Genomic DNA, 18,034 nt, shown 5'->3' with positions numbered 1-18,034 from the left:
GTGAACAGTTCCTAGTGTGAAGAACAAAATCTAAAGAACCTTTTGTGAAACGGATGTTAAAGGAATAGTTCACCGTTATCAACTGTTTGGACTCTCATTCTGACGGCACCCATTCACTGCAGAGGATCCATTGTTGAGCAAGTGACGGAATGCTATATTTCTCCAAATCTGTTCTGATAAAGAAACAAACTCATCTACATCTTGGATGGCCTGAGGGAGAGGAAATTGTTTGCAAGTTAAAATTTTTTGACTCAAGCTCTATATTCCAAGTCTTCTGAAGTCACACGATAGTTTTGCGACAGGAACAGCCCGATCACAGTCGTGATTCACTGAACATCTTGCCTTCCACCCAGCTTTAAAATCCACGTTCAAACCTGATGTGATTCAAGCAACATAGAGTGTGAGTACATGATGACAAAAAGTTCATTTTAGGGTGAACAATCCCTTCAAGCAATTTAAGTTTTCCTTCCTTCCTGCACTTCTTGCTCACTGTCGAATATCAACAAACTAGTTTATTCATGAAAACCTGTAGCAAATAGTATTGTATATTGGGGTATTATAGTATTATAATATTGGGGCCGAAAGTAAATTTAGGTGAACATAGACCGGATTTATAGATTTATATACCATATTTACAAATGAGGACGTCCCTAAAAAGAGATTTTGACAAATTTGTCCCTAAAATATTGTTAAGTATAGATACACAAACACACACACACACTACAAAGTTCTTTTATGAGGCATCACACTGTATATGGTGTGCTGTAAACATTCATACAGCTCTGTGTAGGAGTGTTGTGTACGTCTGATTTCACTGAGTATACATTAACATTCGAAAACACTTTATTTCAGCTGGCCGTTCACTAAACACATCAACACATTTCCCTCTGCGTGTGTGCCGAACAATATATAAATCAAAAAAGTGTAAGTGTGCATCTCAGCGACTGCCAAAGCACAGATCCCTCACTGCATAAGATCATGCGTTTCCACCTGCGACCTCAGCGTTGCCAAACACCAGTGCTTTGATGGTATAAAAATCTGAATCACGACACCTACAAGCTTGTAAATATTCCTAATGCTGACACAAAACGGCTGGCTACTTTGATTCAGCTAAACATGTCATGACAGACTCTAGCTTGCTCATTTGGTAAAAAAAGCAAAAAGAAATCAATGTGAAAAAAGTGCAAGCCGATTAAGGGCTAATCTATGTAATTAATTATGAGCAAAATATTATAAGCAACATGGTGCAAATAACTGAAGGATTAGTGAGGAAAATCAAAGCCCTGTCCTGGGAGGCAGGACCATACATTTGAAACCGGCAAGACACATTTAAGTCAAAATTCACCCCAAAATCAAGAAAAAAACAAATAAATAAAAACAAATGTAAATAAATATTGAAGCAAAAGAAAGCCTATTTTTAGGAACGTGTGTGTGTGTGTGTGTGTTTTCATTTTCATTTCATTTTAATTTGCATTTTAATTTTTTCATGACAATAAATACACCCCATAATTATAGCACAATAAAAATACATATTAAAGTTTACATTATTAACACATCATGGAACACTGATAAAATATATTATTTTACTATTTTATTATATTATTTTGTTTTAGTTTCTTGTAAAATACACTGCAATAATCGGTTTTATTTGCAACTTATTGATTGATTGAATTTTACAGTGTAGTACTTTAATTTACTTTAATATATGTTGATTTTAATAAACATAATTGTATCCAGACAGGATGAAGTGATTATTGTATTAAAGTAGTCAGAATCATTCAATTCAATTCACAAACGAAAAATTCTCAAATTCTCTTCCATACACAAATAAACACACGCATGCACATAAAAATTATGAGAGCATTTTTTTTTTACTATTAAAATGCTTTCAATCACCTTTAAAGGCAGAGTAAGTGATTTCTGGTAGCCAATGTTGATATATTTTACACGGGTCCTACTTCTTGCCTTGTCGTTCCGCAGACGTTTTCCTCTTTTGTTTTTTTATCCGCCATCTCTATCTTTCTGTCGCTCGGCTCGGCTAATGTCCGTCCCATGCACTGAAAGCTCTCTCCTCCACATCACGAGTAGACACGCCCCTTACTGCTGATTGGCTACAAGTTTGTTTTGCTATTCGGCCCGAATCAGTTTTCTAAAGTGTTTTTGAAAAATCACATACCCTGCCTTTAATGTGGGAACCCCCAAACACAGAAACACTGGGATCAGCTCAACCCTCAGAGGAGACATTGATCAAGTCAATGATTTTAACAGCCTGGAATGAAGGATTAGATGGAATATGTGTGGAATGCCTTAAACTGGTCTCATAGCAACACTACAGACTAATCACTCACTAACACCCCATCACACACATGAGAGGGAAATGAGACAATATACCAGACAATAGCATGTGCTAAAGAGTCCTCTCAGCACACACACAATATTACACACTGTCACTCAAAGAAATAAACTCAGGCCTAAAACAGATCCAAAAACGTACAAACCTCAAAAAGAGACAGTTAAGGTTAAGAGACAGTGAGAAGTTTTTTTTTTCAATTTCTTCTCAAGCATATTGCTTCCTTTTCTCTATTTTACTCACTAAAGCCAAAATAGTTCATGATGAGTCACACAAAACAGATTTTCACGCTGCACTTAATATCTTTTAAATGGAGTTAAAGTCACTTTTATCCATTTTTCATGGTTGGTTAGAACCGTTTTTGCACTAACATTTTATTGCAGGTTGTTTAGCAACAGACAGTAAACTGTCTCGGTGCTTTTCATATTAAATATTCATCACACTGTACAATTCCACAGACATTCACACACTTTGTTTAGTTTCAGCATCTACGGAAAAAGTAAACAGTGACTGACCGGCCAACAGAAAACATTCTCAGAACGTTATGGCAAGTTATGAACAAACATTCTTCCAGTAACATTAATAGAATGTTCATTTGAAGTTATCTGGTCTTTAATAATGTTCTCTAAACAGAGTAGTAACTAAAAGTATGAAAGTGTGGAATAAGATAACCCAGGGCTTCATGACACTGAGCTTTCAATTTCAGGTGTAACAAGCCTTGCAAAGACTTGAATATACATGGTAAACTCAAGAGTCTCAAAGATCCAGCGAGTATAAAGAGACACACAAGAGAGCCTAAAGAAAGCCCGAGTGTTTATTTCAATGCAAATGAGAGAATTAGTCTCTGTGTGTTTGTGTGTGTGTGTGTGTGTGTAGACGACTGTGTTTAGTCTTGCAGATGTTGAATGAGTGTTCACTGGTTGTTTACACCATTTCCAAAATGTGTGATCTAAGAAAAACTGCTTGTTTATCTTTGGTGTAAGAAAGACGGGGAAGGAGAGAGAGGTTCAGAGGCCAGATACAGGGAAAATAAGCATGACTTGCTCATACTTAACGCTCACAGCAAGATGATCAGTCCTGGGCTTCTCTCCACACTGGAGTCATTTCACAGATATGTTCCATGCCTACATCACATTTGACCAAAATTCCCTCATCAGCTTAATGCATAATAATTATCTTCTTAAAATTCAGAGGTTGGAGGAGAAAAACGAACACATTTTCAAAATTAAATATGAAGCTTTTCTGTACCCATTGCATTGAAACCCAGGTTTAAAAATATCAAAAATATCATTAATTTTTTTTTTTAATATAGCCATGTTTTATAGGATTGATGACTTAATGGTGGTTAGCAGTATGTGTGAGTGAGCACGCACCTAATCTGATGCTCTCTCTCTCTCTCTCACACACACACACACACACACACACACACCCACACATACACACACAGGTGTGAGACGTGGACAGATGAGTAATGATGCCATTGAACGACTGTATGTTCCTGACAGAGTGCACGTCTCTACTGTAGGGTGTGGATTGCCTCCAATTTTTAAAGACGCAGACCTTGGTCACACCACACTGTTGGAAACGAGGGTAAATTCCAGTTTATTTTCAGCGACATGACAATTACACATAACTTGTAAAAGTGCATGTAGCATCCTATGACCCCTTTAAAATAAAGTGTGACAGATACTTTTGATTTTACAAATGAATTAGTATATGTTGAAATTCATTAATAAATGCTGTAGAAGTACTGTCCATTCTTAGTTCATGTTAACTAATGTAGTTAACCTATGTTAACAAATGAAACCTTATTGTCAAGTGTTACCAAATACCATGACTAAGTGCAGTATCTAGTTCATTATATCAGTAACAAGTCATGGGGACATGGCAACCTTTACTGAGAATGAACCTCCTCCTCACTGATTGGACAAAATGCAAAAAAAAATCTGGGATTTAAACCTGCAAGCACCCGGTTCATGCCATTTAACTCCAAGTTAAACTGATGGGGTAAAGTTCACTGGTAGATCCAACTAAAATGACGGTTTACACGGGAGACGTGAACCTGCCACCCCAAAATTCCTCCTCTAATCACAGCTTAAGTCACTTACAACATTCTTGGGGTATTTAAGCGGCCAAGGGGCCTGTGTAGGTGGGGGGAGGGCGGCAAGAGGATTATCTTATATTTCATAGGTAGTGCAAAGCTGCTGCTCTTAAGTGCTTCACGTGGTTATATTATGTCAAACATATCGGCTAATCTACAGGTACATCTCAAAAAATTAGAATATCATGAAAAAGGCCAATATTTTTTTTCACTCATTTCAGAAAGTGAAACCCATATATTATATAGATTCAAAATTTCAAGAAATAAAGGCTTGAAATATTTCACTCTGTGTAATGAATCTATATAATATATAGGTTTCACTTTCTGAAATGAGTGACAAAAAATATTGACCTTTTTCATGATATTCTAATTTTTTGAGATGTACCTGTAGTATGAGCGAAGCGCCGCTCAGGCTAAAATCAGCTATTTCAAAACAAACACTGCAAACTGTTCCACAAACCGCTCTTAAACCTAAGCCTCATTAACACTGATCTACTGATGGCTGCCATTCTGATGATCACATGGACCTGTCGGCTCAGGTTTAGCGAGACGGCTGGGACATTTCTGGAATGGTAACGGCTAGTTGAACATTTGTATGTTTTATAGAGTTCAACAAACCAAAACATTTCAACATAATGTTCTCCGAGACTGAACTGAAACACGGGGAGGACACATTCTGAACAAAAATATAGTTTTTAAGTGATGCAACTCTAGGCCACATCTAAAACAAATAATAAAATAACCAATCATTGTTTTTAGGCCTAACAGTGATATGCATTTCTTAACTTAAGTGCAATATGTAAAGCTGTTCTGAAAACTTTTCAGCATGTATCAAGAAATTTAGCAATTATTCCTATTTATAAAATAGGGACATGCAGGAGCATCATGCATCTGTTTTTTTGGGAACAGTTTGAACTGAAAGAGCAGATGATGACAGTTTTCATTTGATTCAAGTTGGCTGGACCTCAAGATGTAAAAGTTTACCTACAAGAAATAAGGTCAGATATGCTCCTGAATGCCCATAATGCTTCTGGAGTAATGAGTTAAGGCCCGTTCACACTATATTATTCACACCAGCGGACGATGTCATCGGTTTATTCTAAGCACACGCTTGTCTCGATTGATTCTGATTGGGCGTCAATGTTTTTATCGTTCATCAGCTGGAAAAAATTATTCTGAAAGTGATTCCAACGATATCGTTTCTCTGTGCCTTTATCGTTATAGCTGTGATGTGGACTCTGCTATTCTTTAATATTGAGAGCGATTTTTAGAACTATATCCTTATCGTTATCTTTATACTTATCGTCCTTGGTGTGAACAGGCCTTTCCTCAAGAATACTGTCTACTGAAATCTGTAAGAAATAGCTGGTTGATGACTTCAAAAGGAACCTAAACACTGAATACTATATTGCAATTAATAAATACTAACCAGACCAACAGCTATGCAAGGTGCTTTCGTGTAATCGTAACACATCAAGAGTTTTCAAACAAAATTTTATAGAAAAAGAGCAATATAATTTGAAAATAAATATGCTGTACTACATTACACAGACACAAAAAAGATGTTAATATTCAACATATTTACATAGAGTAAATAAATAATGTAAAACTCCAATCAAGTCAGACCACATCTGATCATACTGTCAGCTTGTTAGATCTTATAGTAGAAGTAAATGGCGATGTGGGTTTGGCCTATATTTACATTTGGCTGCTATATTGTTATTCAATACGTATGTCACACTGACATCAGGACTGTTTCGCCAAAACATACACATGCACGCGCTCAAACATACATACACGAAATCACATTTACACGGTTTGTTTGTTAGAGATCACACGGCACACACACATCTGCAGCAAGGCGGCAAAGTCAAGGCAGTTGGCAACACAACTCACTGATCAGTATTAGGAATGTTTCTCTGTTCATCTACGGAAAATAAAACAGGATGAAAAGCTTTTTTTCCCTCCGGACAGCCGTGGAGGTTTGCAGACAATAAAGGGCGAGAAGATCCATCTTAACATAACACTGCACATAAATAGGTCAAATTAAATACAAAGAGATAGAATACTGAAAATATTCTAAAAAATCATAAATTACTGAATTGCTTAGGGGAACAGATTTGGACTAAAATTCCAAGACTAGCTGAACGACAACGAAAGACCTAGCACAAAATCGTCATCTTAAATCCCCAGTAGTGTGGAAGCATGGAATCTAATCACACGATCTACACAAAGTGGTTTCCAAACATGTCAAAGAATGAATATCCCTTTAAGGAGTGAATATGACCAAAATCCTCTTAGGTTTGCCTTGTCAAGGTCAGAGCTCTGGTGCAAACATTTACCACAGCAGCCAGTGGGTTTCCATGGCAACTTTCCAATGACAGAATCAGTTCAAAACTTCCGTCAAAACTCCAGTCATTTGTCCATCTCTAAAAACACACGCATTGTTCTCAGTGTTCACGTACTGGGAGGAATGATTCCACAGGGCGTAGTGGACGCTGGCGAATTGTTGCAGTCCTCCAAACATTTCATTTGCGCTTTAGATTCACATGAAAAACTGCACAGCAGACCCAAATCCAGTGATGTGTTTCGTTGAGTGATTTCGAGTACGACTTCACGCACGCCAGCCGAGATCAGAAACTATTACGCAGGTCTTTTCCGAAGACCATTTAGCAGCAAATCAAATCCTGTGCTTTCAGTCTCTCACTTCGCTTAACACACACGAATATCATGAAAATATACAGAGAGAACATTTCATTGACTATTAGCCCCCCACCTCCCCCAAACCCCTTCACTTCATTCGCTCAATATCTCCAGGACGGAAAAATGAGACCAAAGTTCAAAGCTGAAAGTTCAAAGTGCTGTGAATTATTGTGAAATATTCCTTCATGTCAGAGTCCATTCTCAAGTCGGTTCGGTTCACCTCCTTGGTTTGTCACATCTGGGAAAGTAAGTGGAAAAATCACAAATGAAATCTCTATAATATCGCAATTATTCACCCTAGACAGGAATATTAAACCTTCGCTCAAGGTTTCTGCCAAAAAGGTTCCTTCTCACAAAGTATCTTCTATAGTTTCAGAAGAGATGCATCAATGTCTTAAACTGAACTCGGAATTAAACAACAACATTTCTCATGAAATGGTATCTTTACACTCTTTTCCATACATAACTAAATTTAGGAGAAATGAGTTGATATTTAAAGAAGCAGCAGTTGTTTGTATGGAAAAGGGCAACATGAACATTCTACCAAACATCTCCGTTTGTCTCCAAAGTGCAACTTCTGAGCAACACATCTTTTGTCAAGGGATGCACATGACAATACAGAAACAGGAAGGCCAGTCTTGCACTAACATGTGTAGATACACAAGAAAGTGTAGATTCACAAACACACCTGCAGGTCCTTTCGTTGAGTTCTAGTTGTCTAGACCTGCAGTCGGCTTCAGAGTGTTTACAGGAGCACTGACACGTCTCGGGGTCTTGAACAAACAACCTTCTTTTCCTTTCAGAGCATGGAGAACAGCAAGGCTCACACTGACTACTGAAACAAGACAGAATGCGAGAAAAGGAAAAGGATTGGGGGAGATTACAGCTGACACATAGTCATGGCAAATATTATTAAACACTTTCACTCAAACACACACACACACAGGCACTCGGTAAGTCAAGCAGTACGTTTTTTGAGCCACCCTCGTCTGGTACAACGGGGTTTTGCCCCTTCTAAGGGTCCGAGAGGGTTTTGTAGAGTGTGAATAGCTGACATTAGGCAGAAAGTGGCCATGCACCAGCAAGCTCAGTTGATGCAAGAAAATAATGAAAACAACAATAATCGGTTTCAGAAAAGCATAATGGAATAAAAGTCAGAGATAGCGCAGTGCATGAAAATCCAGTGTTTCTGTTTATTGCTTTTTGTAGTGTTGGATCAGGGTCATCAGGACACATGTACAGTAAAAAACGCTGGACTCCAAGAGGAAGATTCACACATATTTGAGCCAACTGACCTTATCTGAAGCCAATATTTCTCTGAGGACAGGCTTATCAAAGCTACAGTCTAAAATTCTACATTTAACCCTAACTTCAATTCACAACAGTGTTAAGACCTATTTACACAAAGTCTGAACGTTTGGCATGAAAAACATGCACAAGATTTTATTTTACACATTATAATCGAGAGAAAGAGGATCGTGTTAGGGAAATGTCACAACCCACATAAGCATCTCGATGTTCTGAGCATTAAGTCACAGCTCTGGCCACAATATGATTTTACATCCAAATTTGAAATCCAAATCTTCTTGGGGAATGTCAAAAATTCAGTGTGAATAGTTGTGGTGCAAAATAACTACTTTCATGCTGTTTTGTCTAAACAAGCCTCAAATCTAATTTAACTTTTTATAAATAAACGCAAACCCCAGCCCTCAGAAAAATACTGACCTCAAAAGCATCAGTCCCACAGGAGCAGACTGTCCCCATGTTCGTATTTCTTTGCTCTTTCATTCTCATTGAAACACAATTAATTTCCCAATTACTGGGAGAAGCACCAAAGTAAACAGGCTGTTTGACTTTCGTAATGCTGTGCGGCAGAGCTCACGCAGCACGACAAGACCAAACTCACAGCAATTAATTAAAAAAACCATCTCACACAATCCTTCTCATATGTCAGAGGACATAACCGATGCGAGGATGACGGTAAGTCCTAATACAATTGTGAGAACAAAAAACATTCCAAAAACAGGAAGCAGCACAAACAAGTTTGTGATTCCAACACAAATATTGCAATAGATTAATACCATCGACTGAAAGCCATGCTGGGTGGATCGGGTGAGTTTGTATGTCGGCTACCTCCTCACTGCCCACCTCCTCCAATCATAGAGCTTGATTTATTGGGCACAACCTATAGAGCTCAACTGTAGGGTTCCAGAAATAGAAATCCCATTCATTTCCTCCATTAAAAAACAGACAGACCTATGAGCTCACAGGCTGTTAAGGGGTGGTGCTTTTGCAGATGGTGCATTCGCGATTTTTCATTTCTGAATTCCCATGAAGCGCTGCACTAGTTACAATCCTTAAACGAGATCCTGAGAACCTGAAAACCAACCTTGGAAATGAGAACAAGTCTCTTTCAAAAGATAGCTTCTGAGACCCCTGATCGACAACTTCCATAAAGCACTGCTAATGATGAAATCCAAGAAGCTTCTACACCCGCAATCAACGTATATATTTGACTATTTTGCAACAAACATCTCATATAAGATGAATCGTCTCTGTATAATTTATTTTACGCTTGTATTCAATGACTTGTCAGACTTGTTAGTGTATTGTGGCTATTGTTTGGATTACATCATTCACAACGCTGCATGGGATGAATAGTTCATTCTCTCATAAAACTACTATTTTCCAAATACTTTCTTCGTTCGAATCAAAAGTTGTAGTCCTGTGATTCGTCTTGGTTTGGTTGAAGGCTTAGCAATCTTTACAGATGAAGTTTTTGAAATGCCTAAGGAGAATGAATAGAAAATGAATGGGAAAATAATTCTGACTGAAAAAGCGGGTGGTTGCGCTCTACTTGATTTGTACCAAAAAAAGTCCTAAACAATTTGACCAAACTTGTCAATGTTAATGGTTTTAGCATGTGCTTCGGCGTTAGTGAGTCAAGCTCTGTGAAAGCAGAGATCGGGCATGTGGTTTTGTGGGATAGTTTTCATTAAGTTGTGGAGGAGCTGATGGATTAATGGCAATTAACAACGTCCGACAGGAATGCACTGATTAAAGGAGGCATAAAATCTCCTCCCAAATTAATTTGACGACCAAGAGTGCCACACTCAGGTGCAGGTGAGAGGAGGCGAACGCAGAGGTGACGTACAAATCCCGCTTTTTTTCACGGTTTTTCTTTCTCTTTCGCTTTTGGCCTTTGCCCTTCCGGGGTTTTCTGGAAAGGGAACATGACAAACAAAGAAGAACATCGAGAAACAAAATCTGAATCGGGGTTGTTGCAAAAGATCATCCAACACAGCTTGCAGTGAACGTAGTGCTAAAATGATCCAGATGGAAACATTAGCAAACATGTCTTCTTATTCTTGTATAAGTTCCTGACACAATAGCAAACTCCGTGAAACGTGAATTAGAAATTAAAAGCCAGCTAGGCTCTGGGGAAATTCGTCAATTCTTCACATTCTCTCACACGAAGACATTACAATAAATAAGACGTTAAATCTTCAAAAGCTTCAGTAACATATGAAGGATTCCAGGCAAACTGATTCATTCCGAGCCAAAGCTCAACATCTACTGGTGAGTTTTAACTCATTTTAGCGACTTCTAATCAGAATACTGATCAATCAGCAAATCAACACACAGCATTGGCGACACACGCATCCATTTATCTTTCAAAAAGCAGAGGATCCTGGCATATCACGTCAGACAGCAAGAATGTGAACCTTCCCCTATCTCACAATCACAGTATGAACTGAAGTACCACGGTTCCGTATATGGTTATTTGCATTAGTGGTTGACCAATATGGGTTTTTCAATGCGCAATGAAAATAACTGAATTGCAAGATGTCCAATAGAGATGTAATTGAGACTAAAAATGTTTGAAAGCATTGACTTAATTTTATGAATCATTTCATAAAGGCGTCTCTTACGAACGTTACGAAGTTGAAGCTGTTTAAACAGAACATCAGGACTGTACCGTTGACGCATCAGGCGGATTATTATCTATGATTACATTTATTGTTTTCAGAGGTCAGATTCAATCATGTTATGAGGCAGTTGTCTTTGAACACAGTGAGGAACAGCTTTTGTGTCAATGGGCCACTTGTTTACCAGAACCAGAAAGCATTTCAACTTTTTAACCCCCTTGAGATAACCTCTGACCCGTAACACATCAGCCACAAGATCAACACCCTCTGCAATAGCATCAACTTCAGTAAACTTTTTAAAGGGGTCATATGATGCGATTTCAATTGTTCCTTTCTCTTTCGAGTGTTACAAGCTCTTGGTGCATAAAGAAGATCTGTAAAGTTGCAAAGACTAAAGTCTCAAATCCAAAGAGATATTCTTTATAAAAGTTAAGAGTCAGCCAAGGTATTCGGCCAATCACAACGCATTGGATAGCTGGCCAATCACAGCTCACCTCGCTTTTTCAGACCGATGAGCTTTGTAAAAATTGACGCGTTTCAGAAAGGCGGGGCATAGAGGAGAAACAATAATGTACAGTATGTGGAAAATAATGTTTTTTTTTAACCTTAAACCGCATAAACACATTTCATTACACCAAATACACAAAATAATGTTCTTTTTAGCAACATCATATGACCCCTTTAAACACTTCGGCCCGCATTCTCTGGCGAGAGGGAGTCATCAGAGAGGGGTTGACTGACCGCTGCGGTTTCTCTGAGGAGTGGAAACGGCCTCGTGAGCAAACGCACAAAACGCTGTCTTATCGCCCGACGTAAAGACACTTCAGAGATGACAAATCCCTCTCTTACCTCAGTGAACCTCAGATCATAAAGCAGAGCTTAGAGATGAATGTGGGGTGAGGGCATTGAACTAGCGGGTGAAACTCGCACACCTGTTCACGCAGCTCTTTACACACCTGAGGTGCTGAATTTACACCCAAAAACCCAACGTGCGATGACATGAAGACATCAAACAGTAAGTGAGATCAGACAGTAGTGTAAGGGTCAGAGAGTATCTATAGACGGTTGCATTAACAAAAGCAGTAGTTCTGGTCTTGTGCTAGGGATGGGCAATATAGCTAAAAATTACATCTGTATATAATAATAATAATATACTTTTAGAACTGCAATAAAAAAGTCAGAATAGTAAGATAACAAGTCACTAACCGTTTTAAATTTTTTATTTCATGGCAGACAAAGACTTTTTTTGCAATTTTCACAATTCAGACTTTTCTTCTGAGAATTGTGAGTTTATATCTAACAATTCAGAATTTATATTATTTATAAAGTTCAAATTGTGAGAAAAAAAGGCAGAATTGTGAGATAAAAGTCACAATTACCTTAAGTAAATAAGCTTCCATATACTTGTTCTGTAAAGACTTTCATAAAGTGGAGCAATCATTTCAACTAAACAGCCATTGTAGTTGTAAAATACAGTAAATACATACTTTAAAAGGCATGTTTACCACACAATTTTTCACTAAGTAAAGGCTATTTAGGAAGAATGTATATGTATTATTATAAGAGATAGTAATAATTTAACTAAATACATTAAAGCACTGAATGCATTTATTTTTTGAGTGATAAACAAATGGCTGAATCAGAGCTGAACTGATTCACTGAAATAAATACTTTTGAAAAAAAATCTTTGTCTAACCCCCGGTTTCACAGACAAGGCTTAAGCTAGTCCCAGACTGTTTGAGCTGTCTCAACTGAAAATATCTTGCTCTGACATATCTTAAAATGTGTCAGTGTCGTTGTTCTGTGTCAAGACGCACACCTGTAATGTTTTCTTCTAAGGCATTTTTGTAAAAGTTGCTTAAATATCTTAATTTAACTAAGACCTAGTCTTGGCTTAAGCTAAACCCCGTTTGTGAAACCGGGCCTTAATGTTCTCAAACTTGGGAACACACAGTGAGAACTTCTTTAGAAAACATGACGGTCAAAATAAAAAACATTCACAATATTATCTAAATTTATATTGCTAGCAAAAATATTGTATATATATATATATATATATATATATATATCACACAGTCCTAGCTTTTGCTTAGCTTTAGTTTGACAATTGTGCCACTAATGATTTTCCAGATCTAAATCACCTATTCGCTTGGTTCAACAACAACGAAGAGCTCCACTGTTCTCTCACGATCAGATTTTATGGCTTTATGTAACATGAAAAGCAGGGAGATGAGATGAAAGGACCAGGAAGGAAAGGAAAACAGGAAGGAATACACCTAGCTGGAGATAAGGGTGACTGAGATAAAGGCAGAGAGATTGATGGAGGGGAAGATGACAAAATAGAGCGAGAGCAAAAGCATGCACACACATACAACATCACCACACGAGAACAACAACACTCACTTTTCTTTTTTCTCCAGAACATCTTTCCTCAGCCTGAAAGAGCAACAAAAAAGCGACCCTTTACCTCAGTGAACATGTTTGTTTGTGTGCACGCAACAAACACACTTATAATTAAAGACCTGCACACAGAGGTGTTCAAACGTCCACTTACACCCCTCAGTTATATTAATACAGCTAGAAATACAATTATAGAGCAGATAATAGCAGACCAATAATAAAAGACAAAAGGAAGTGGGTGAGTTTATATAAATTGTCCCCAAAGGTTAAATCTGACAGCTTTTCTTTGGTGACAATCTTCATTTCAGTAAAAAGTCTTCATTTTTGTTCAAGAGTAACGATTATTTCTAAATAAAAAATAAATAAAATAAATTCTAAAAATGGAAAAGGTTTTAATCTTCATTTCAGTAAAAAGTCTTCATTTTTGTTCAAGAGTAACAATTATTTCTAAATAAAAAATAAATAAAATAAATTCTAAAAATGGAAAAGGTTTCCTTAAGGGGTAAGAACAGGATTTGTTTTTGTATAATTAGCTATAAAAAGTATCTGTGTGTATGTATGTGTGTTGAAATGAGGCTTCTTACCGACACTGGCATTCACTGTGTTCTGCAAAACTCATGAAAAATTCACCCTGATGACGGAGCGGTTTCAGTCTTTTAATCTACAGAAGAAAGCAATAACACGTTAAAACAGCACATCATAGACAGTGTTACGTAAAACACTACCTAAAAATTGGCTACTCTTATTCAGGAGAAACCCTGTTGGCTTGGCCAAAAAGAGAGAGATAAAGGGTTTGAGTGTGGGAGACAAAGCAGAGGAGTGTAGGGTTTCCAAAAAGTAGACTTAACAAGATTCAGACGGATAGCGGAAGAAATAAAATAGAGAGAAAAGGGGAGCAACAGTCTGGAAGTTAGGGGTCTCTGACCTCCAAGGTAATGTTGTATGTGACGGTAGGGGTGCATTCCATCATCTCATCATTGCAGCACCCAGCACAGCGGGTGAGAACCACACAGGACGGGATGAAGATATGCTCTATGTCATCAGGGTATTCCTGCTGAATTTCCACCAGCACTTCCCGAGGACGGCAGAGAGACTTGTTATACACTTCCATGAATGGCACCACTGCAAGTTAAAGAAAAGGGGAAATCAGTCTCTTTTTTTGCCAAAAATGTAAGCCAAGAGTTGCACCACTGAGAGCGAGACGGTCTTTGCTCTTATTCAAGGCCAACACTGTTTGGAAATATGGGAGCCCTTCTAGGAATTTGTGACTGAGTGGTGTCCATTTGAACCATGTACATTCCTTGTGTTGCACTCTGCGAACTTCAAAAAAACAACACCCCAAAACATGTTTAAGTAGCCTGTGTGTATGTTCTGTGCAGTTGTGTGTCTGGTTCTCTGGGTTTAGCAGAGATTGAGCAATGAGAGGTCTGGCAATGCTTACTCCAAATTATCCCTTGGAGGTTTGTGTGTTGAGAAGTATTACAAACCACAGTGGATTGAGAGCTTCTAATAAATACTACAAATTTATCCGAAACTATGCAGTGTCAGCTTGATTAAAGGCATAGAAGCTTTCCTTCACCCGTCCACCAGAGGGCGCTACACTCAGTGAATCTGTACATGTCCAATCTCTGGATGACACCATTGAGTGCCAGAAGAAACTTACCATCATATGTGCTTCTGCCTCCCTCCCTGGGTATGTAGGCACTCTGTGGTAAAAAAAAAAAAGAAGAAGACATTTTAGTCAGAAATTTATATTTATACAACTGTACAGTTGTACATATTAATTCATAATTGTTAGTCACATGAGTCCCAACGGGTTTGACTAGTTATTAACCACAGGTTTAGGATGATGCAACAAATTACCTAATTTCATTTCAAAGTCAAAGTTCATCATAAAACTTAATAATGTTAGCTATCACAAATAATTATTCTTTTCTGGCTTGTGTAAAGTAACTCAAGTAAACCTATCAACAACTCAAGTCTGAAACTCAGACTCAAGTTAACGCAGGTTAAGTTGCAAAAACCTGACATTTAAGAAGTTCACTAGAGATATGACTTTGACTCCTAATGAGAGACTAAAGAAATGAAAATAACGTGAAAGACTTTTCAAGCTTTCAGAGATTTTTTTTTTAAATTGTTGTGCAACAGGGTTTCTAACACTAATCTGTAGAATACAGAAAACTATTAATAAAAAAAAGAGACTTAAGTCTTAGACTTGGCCTTGAAAGACCCGAGACTTGATTTAGACTTGGCCTTGATAGTTTTCTGTCACTTGGACTCTGCATTAGAGAGCTGTGAACATTTCAGATCTCAGACACTTCAGATTTCGCAAAAAGCTCCATGGAGAGACCATGTGCATTTCTCAATGAAGCGTTTTACTCACTTTAACAGACCGGCTTAGCTTTTTCTTGGGTTTTATATGGTTTAACATATTTTTTCACATTATTCCATTGCATTAAGTACAAACTTAGTACATTGCATTAACTCATCAAACTGCCCGATTAACCATTTTATTTGTATTTATGCATGTCCTTGAATATAACGCTTCAAATTTCATCAAGAACAAGTCTCTCTGGTTAAAATGTTCTGAAGGTTGGCTCAAATCATAACTTAAATGACTGATATCTCTACATTGTGATCTCCAGAGGCCGAATATGTTGTTAGCCGGTCCGTCTGAAGCTCTAGACTGTAGCTGCGTCTTTAAAGCGTAATAATATCACGAAGGAGGCTATGATAGGGCCTTCACCAAAACCGACAACAAACTTCCAAACTGTTGAATGGACTCTGATTGTGTATATCGTTGAATTCCCCCGGTTGTATCCTGTCTACAGAGTTAAATGGCTCACTGAGGGCTGGTCCGATTTGCTTGTTCAAGTGATTTTGAATAGCTTGGCAAGACATGGTCAATGACCTCGCAAGGGGACACACAAGGACGTCCAATATAGTGGCGCAGGCACATTACATTCGAAACAACAGTATTTACATTTCAACCAATACGTCGGGTGCATTCTCTATACATGCACAGGCATCTAAAACTTACCTTGACAGCTGAAAAATACAGAAGCGTCACAAGAAATAACTGGAGCACGCGAACGGCAAAGTTCATGATTAAATTTATAAGGCGAATAAATCTTTTAAAAACCCTATCCGATGATAGGCGGACTTTAGCAAACGCATTGGTAAAGGTCTCGGAGAGCAAGTTAGACATGAGTAAAGGCTTCTTCACAAGGGGTCCGACTTATAGGGGCAACGAGAATCCCATGTTGGTCCCATAACACGCATGCAGACACCTGAGAGAGAGAGATTGAGATCCACGGCAAGTGTGTTAGAGCGTCTCTCAGCTGTTGCCGATTATTTTCAGAATATCCAGAAATATGAGAATCCAGGACGCAGGTCCTCTCACATTGTTGAAAAGTAAACTAAAATTTTCTTCCAAGGCTACTACAATCCACATCACAAAAGTAATCCCATGCTTAGCCTGCTGCCCGTCTCCAAGTGCGTTGGGTTCATTGGGAATGGGACGCAGAATGGATCAGAAACTCACTCTCTGATACAGATCTGAGTATTGCCGCCACTGTGTTTTATTAGTGGAGCGTACAGTGATACCAGTGGGAACACAAAGGCGCTGAGAAGAGAATGCAAAATCCAAACTCAACTTCTAGTCCCTACGAATGAACGTTGCTTTAATTCCGCTTCCTGTTGGATTTGTCGTCTCGCTCTTGCCGTTATGAATGATCAGGGACGCCGCCGTTCCCCGGTTTTAACGAACAGCTTGAGCTGTCGGTCAGTTCTGCGATTGAATCCACGCCATTGGACGAGTCACCGCGATGGGCGTGGCCATAGTGGTGTCAGCGTGGACTTCTCGGGCGTTCAGCGTTGAGTCAATGCGCAGATCTTCACTCAAATGACAACTGAAAGAGAAACGAGATGTCGCTATCTGCTTACAGCGGACTGGCATCAGTTATGTTTAGGTGCATGCTATAAAACGGGCATTATGGCTAGCGTTTAATCACTTGAATAAATGTATACAAAACGACACAGTGTAGCTATAGCCTAGTGAGCCATCGTTACAGAATGAATGTACATTATATTTTATATATTTGTACGCTTAACAGTTGAGCTCAAAAGTCAGAGACCAGACCACCGCTAAGAAAAAAAAGAAAAATCTGAATTTCGAAATGCCATGCCCTTTTTGCATAATGATAGAATGAAATAGGGCATGATCTTTATATAGCTAATTTATAAATATATATATATATGAATTAACCATAATAAGTATGCCTAATACCCGCTGCGTAATGCAGGGTTGTACGTGCAGAAGCGTAGCGGTCTACAGTATGTGGTAATAGCAGTTTGAATATCATCCGCATCACCTGACGGCAGCGCTGACGCCTTTTTGGGGCTTCTCGGTCATCTGCAAGGTTGCGTGTAAAACGGGAAGGGTGCTAGGTAATGAGGGCGTGATCACATGTGTAAGTGTGTGTCCATCACCACGTACAGGTGTTTGCGCGAGCGCTAGTCAGTCCGTGAGCTTATGTGAGCCGCGGTCAG

General features: G+C 38.4%; 1 protein-coding gene across 5 annotated transcripts; it reads right to left on the bottom strand.

Moving 5' to 3' along the window:
* Positions 1-5,928: 5,928 nt before the first annotated feature.
* Positions 5,929-17,447, bottom strand: LOC107710132 (vascular endothelial growth factor A-A-like). Of its 5 annotated transcripts, none has more exons than XM_016514859.1 (8): positions 16,524-17,447; positions 15,147-15,189; positions 14,409-14,605; positions 14,068-14,144; positions 13,487-13,519; positions 10,309-10,374; positions 7,843-7,989; positions 5,929-7,392 (listed from the first exon to the last, which is right to left on the bottom strand). In XM_016514859.1, the coding sequence occupies exons 1-8, from the start codon at positions 16,689-16,691 to the stop codon at positions 7,371-7,373; spliced, it is 753 nt and encodes a 250-aa protein (XP_016370345.1). In that variant the 5' UTR covers positions 16,692-17,447; the 3' UTR covers positions 5,929-7,370. The 5 variants fall into 5 exon arrangements, with proteins under 5 accessions (XP_016370345.1, XP_016370346.1, XP_016370348.1 ...); XM_016514860.1 differs by having other exon boundaries at positions 7,843-7,986; positions 16,524-17,446; XM_016514862.1 differs by lacking the exon at positions 10,309-10,374 and having other exon boundaries at positions 7,843-7,986; positions 16,524-17,443.
* Between the last annotated feature and the right edge of the window lie 587 nt (positions 17,448-18,034).

Source organism: Sinocyclocheilus rhinocerous, unplaced genomic scaffold, assembly GCF_001515625.1.
Source record: "Sinocyclocheilus rhinocerous isolate Xijiao unplaced genomic scaffold, SAMN03320098_v1.1 scaffold1708, whole genome shotgun sequence".
Lineage (NCBI taxonomy): Eukaryota > Metazoa > Chordata > Actinopteri > Cypriniformes > Cyprinidae > Sinocyclocheilus > Sinocyclocheilus rhinocerous.
Note: the sequence above shows the minus strand (reverse complement) of the source record. Positions and strands in the feature narration are given on the sequence as shown.